This window comes from Montipora capricornis, chromosome 5 (genome assembly GCF_036669925.1).
Source record: "Montipora capricornis isolate CH-2021 chromosome 5, ASM3666992v2, whole genome shotgun sequence".
In the NCBI taxonomy this organism is placed as follows: Eukaryota; Metazoa; Cnidaria; class Anthozoa; order Scleractinia; family Acroporidae; genus Montipora; species Montipora capricornis.
In genome coordinates this window covers 13,053,460-13,058,459 of record NC_090887.1, presented here as the reverse complement: position 1 = coordinate 13,058,459, position 5,000 = coordinate 13,053,460, and the positions used below count along the sequence as shown (strand labels likewise).

The following is a 5,000-nucleotide window of genomic DNA, read 5'->3' as shown; positions in this document are numbered from 1 at the left end:
ACCTCTCGGTGCAGAGTAGAGAACCAACAAACTCAACAAACATATGACACCAAGTCTGGCAATCGAACCCAGGCCACATTGGTGAGAGGCGAGTGCTCTCACCACTGTGCCACCCCTGCTCCCAAACGATGATCACTTATAAGCACCCGGAGGGGGGGAACTCCCACATAAAAAGGATGGGTGTTATTCCTTTTAGGGGTTAAAAAAGCAGTTTTTGATTCCTCTTAGAGTGTTCAGCCTCAAAAGGTCCACAGCAGGAGCTTTAGCAGTACCTTTTAGGGTATTGAGCCGTAAAATTATGACAGGAGACATTTGACAATTAACTAATTTTTAATTTGTCGTAGAATTAAAATCCATAATTTGGTACGTAGTAGGGGTGAAAAAAATTTCATGCCACGCCCACAAGACAGGATCTTGGTTTAATATCTCTTAGGGCTTCTTTTCGAAATTTCTGATGACCACTCCCGTCCTTTTTATATGGGAGTTGCCCGGCCCTCTTCCGGGATAAGCAGTGCACTTTTCTCGACCATTGTTAATTTTTGAACCTTACAAAAACGTTTTCTCTAACTTAAGATCTGACAAGAAGCTCAAAGAGTTGTTTTCAAAGTCGTCCCTAATTTTACTTGAAGAAGAAGTACAGAAGAAGTTTCCCAGAGAGTTGTATGGAGTTAAAATGTGAGTAGCGTTGTGGTGAATCTCATTGACACAAAAAGAGAAGTCATTGATTCATGTTATCTTCGATTACTTGTGCATATTGGAAACAAAATGATACAGAAGACTGCTCTCATTAAGGCCTTGTTTCCTGCAAATCTCGGCAGGTAGTTTTTGCAGGTCACAGATAGGATTTACAGGTCATTGTCTTAACAACGCTAAAACAACTCTAACCGCTTTCCTAATGTACCCTTAGTCCAAAATGATAGTTTTTCGGTGATTTATTTCATGGGAATTAATATGAGTAAAAATTTTGTAATGAATTATATCTATAGAGAAATTATGAAAATTTGCAATTATGAAACATCTCTGTATATTTTTGAAAATATTTTGATTTGTAATATAACAGATCCATGAAGATGTACATTTCGCAGTTAACTAACTGAAAAGTCTTTCGCTTCTGTAATATATTATAGAGAGGCATTTTTGCTAAATTTCATTTGTCTCTATAGAGTGACATAAATGCAAACTTTGCAATTGTAAAATCTCTCTCATTTCATTCGCATCTGAAATAGTTCATAACTCTGACAGCTTTTTTTTCTGTTTTTCAGGTACGCGTTAAAACCAGCAATTTGATGCGATTTCATGTCCACTGTGTCTTCTAACTTATTTCATGTTTTGAGAATCCAGGCCATTCGGACCTTTGGGAATTGGGAGGGTGTCTTGGCTGACTTGACTAACAAACTCATGTCGAATACCACAAACTTTAAACGTCAACCTACGAATTATCTGATCTCTTTATCTTCAAAAGGAAAACTTCTCAAGGTCATTATTTTATTATTCTTTGTCTTGAGAACGTTTTAAAACGACCATCGTCAAAATAAGTGGTCCTTCGTTTCGGCAGAGTTAGAAGAGGGGACTACTAACTCTGATTTTGGAAACCCGTGGTTGGCGTCATAGCGTGACGTCACGGCGCCATGTCCTGACGGTTATATAATAAACAGAACATTACATGGCCGCTTGGGGATACGAATTTTATCTTCTCGTGCTGAAAGTATCTCTCACTCGTTCGCTTCGCTCACTCGTGAGAGATACTTTCAGCACTCGGAGATAAATTCGTATCCCCGCGCGGCCATGTAATATCCTCTATTTCTTGTGCAGATATTTTCTTATTGTTTAGGTTCAGCAAAGAAACATGGCGGCGGATCACGTATGTGAAAACTAATAATTGCTACTCCAATCTAAAGTTCGTAAATACTTTGCGAATCTTTCATCTCGTTCATCTTGTAACATATGGCCCAGGTGTTCATAACTCGATGGGTTTGAACGAGTTTGAAGTAAAGATATAGACTAAAACATCCACTTTTGCATCTCCCGTTGTCGGAAAACCTTAAATCTAGTTATTTCACGATGTTGTTTATCAGAGTAGAGCAGTTTTGTGGCGTTGACGATGCTGTGGCAGTCACCATTACTTGGGGTGCGTTTGATTGACCGTATTCCAGAATAAATAGAAATGCACGGAATAGAAGTTAGAAATTCTTCGTTTTTACGCAGATTCACATTAACATTGTCAAACACCTGCTAAAATGCTATTTTAAACATATCTTTATCATCCTTGTTGTTTCCAAATGCCAAAAATATCGTTTTGTCACTCCACGTATTCTTATTCCGGAATAGGGTCAATCGAACGCACGTTTGAACCGTTATCCATCTGTAGCGCAACACGATCTTTTTTTTCATTGAACCATTCATATTCTTTACTGTTTCATTGATGTCGATTATCATTGCCACACGTGTGAAGTTTATATTATAACTTTAAATTTGTTTTTAAAAAGTAAACTTGAAACTTGAAGTAGATGGCAATATTGTTCCCGGTAAATATTTTTTTCCGATGGTGACTCGGGGATAACCGGAAAAAATCCGTTCGATTACTAATTCCAGGGTTCAGTACCCAGTACCCAGTAGTTCAGGGAAGTACCCCTGGAATTCCTGGAAAGTCCTGAATTGTTGAAAATTTCTTCCAGGGCCCTGGAAAACTCCTTGAAAATTCAATGTTGGCATCAACTCCTGGAAAATTTGTTGTAGTATTTAAAAAATATTTTTTGAATGTTTTTTTGTTTTTTCAAAAAATGCAGTTTGTAAATAAAAAAGCTGAGGAGCTAAGGCTTACTGATGTTGAATTAGATGTTAAGAAAAACTGAGTAAGAAAACTATGAAAGAGTTTCTCTATTTTACAGTAGCTACATACACTTCGACTTAGTATGTAACTTGTTCTGAAGGAAAATTGATGTGAAATTTCCAAGTTTGGGCTCCTGGATTCTTCTTTTGTTTATACCCTGGAAAACTCCTGGAATTTTAAAATCTCCTAGTAGTACGAACCCAGTAATTCGGATGCTTACCACTGAGCTATAGCAGACTTGTGGAAGCATTATCGAAAAGGAGCTTTTCGCTCTTGTAAGGAAGGAGATGTGAGTTGTTAACCGTGATAAATGAAGCGAAGAGATGTATTTCTTCGATGGTGTCTTGTGGATACCAGGTGATCTGGTGACGTAATTTGGAAGACTGGGAAGAAAAATTTTAACGCCGTATCCCACAACCGCACGCGGCCTTAGGTGTTGTTTCCAAATTCCCTGCAGTATTACCATCGCCAAAACTCAACAGATCATTACGTGTCTACCACATTTCCTGTTACTGGATGAACATTCAAGTAGACCCGAACATTTTTCTCCCCATTCCTCCGAATTACGTCACCAGATCACCTGGACTCGGAAAAAATCCGAGTGCTGCTTCGCAGGAGTCGCACCTACGACCTTTTGATCCTGTACCACTGAGCTACAGGAGATACCTTTCGGCCTGAAATTGTCGAAATGTAGCATTTAAGGAGGGAAATTTTAGTTGTTAACCCCGATAAATGAAGGGAAGAGATGATATTTTTGCGATTGAGACTCGGGGACACTCGGAAAAAATCCGAATTCTCTTTGGCTCTTGCTTATGTACTGTTTCTTAAACGAGTTGTGAGGTTGAATTGGTGCCTGAATCAGGGCGACGTTGCTCGAGCCTTAATTAATTTTGTATTTTTGGGCACGGCATTTAAAATAGAAAGAAAACTGACAAATCCTGGGGTGACATATGGCATTCTTCGTTTCACATTCTCATTTTAGAAGCTATAGCGTAGAAAGAATTATTACATACAATGACAAATGCCAATACCGTGCGCGAAGGGAATGATGCAAGCGACGACTTTTGGCGGGACCGATTGTCCAACCGCAAAACACGTGCGGAGTCATCCATGTTTTTACCTAACATGCGGCAAGGGAACGATAACGAGTACTTTTGATCACCTTTTCGGTGGGTCTAAAACACAGGTCACATTCCACAGCTCACTCGTTGCACGTCATCACCTTTTTTCTCCATTTAAGCTTACGTCATTAGTACATTTCAGCCTGTGATGGTACCCTGGTCTCAGAGGTTTTTCTTGAGTCGCGAGAGAACCGCGAAGAGGCGAAGTCGAGTCGCGAAGCGGCGAGAAGAGAATAACTTTTGGTAACCTTGGACTTAAATCTCGCTTTCATGCAGACGCCAGAGTCAAGATCTGACCCTCAGACTCGGATTGGTTGATATTTTTTACAAACACGCAAATCAATCTGATTGGTTCGTTTGAATGGTAATACCGAGAGGACACGTGATTGCTAAGTTGCCATTGGTCCCGTTTGCAATTATCAATTTGCCGCGTTTGACAGCTGGTGTCTGCATGAAAGTGAGATTCAAGTCCAAGGTAACCTGAGGTTTTTCTCTTCTCGCAGCTTCGGGACTCGTCTTCACCGCTTCGCGGCTCTTTCGCGGCTCAACAAAAATCTCTGGGACCAGGGTACTGCGATGGTCCTTAAGGTTTATTTACTATACACTCAACAAGATCTCTTCATCGCTTTGTTTCCATACCAACCTCCGCACCACACTCTATAACCTATTTATGCATTCCTTATTGACCAATCAGAAACGCGATATTTTGTTGAGTATATAATTACAGGGTTCGTGCTACTCCTTGAAAAACCCTGGAATTTAATTTTAGACTTGAAGGACGGTTGAAAAGCTCTTGAAAAAAGGGATTTGGGGGGAAACTGCTTGAAAACTTATTGAAATTTTGCTTGGGTGAAAATTGTTGACATTGCATCATGCTAAGTTAAAGAGACATTTAAAAATTGAGCCTAAATTTCACTATTGGGGAAAGATTAACTGCAAAAATTAAAATCCCTGTGCGAGTACTTAAACCGCAGGACATGGGAAAGAATATCAAGGAAGGCTTTTTCAGAAAAGAAAACACTGAAACACGATGTATGGCATAGAAATCT

At 39.5% G+C, this 5,000-nt stretch overlaps 1 protein-coding gene across 1 annotated transcript in view; it reads left to right on the top strand.

The window, feature by feature from the left end:
- Positions 1-2,820, top strand: part of LOC138049545 (N-terminal Xaa-Pro-Lys N-methyltransferase 1-B-like) — a 13,118-nt gene extending 10,298 nt beyond the window's left edge. The window contains exons 8-9 of the mRNA XM_068895865.1: positions 574-675; positions 1,263-2,820. Coding sequence (XP_068751966.1) covers positions 574-675; positions 1,263-1,287 — 127 coding nt within the window. The 3' untranslated portion in view covers positions 1,288-2,820. The remainder of the gene's footprint in view (positions 1-573; positions 676-1,262) is intronic.
- Positions 2,821-5,000: the final 2,180 nt, after the last annotated feature.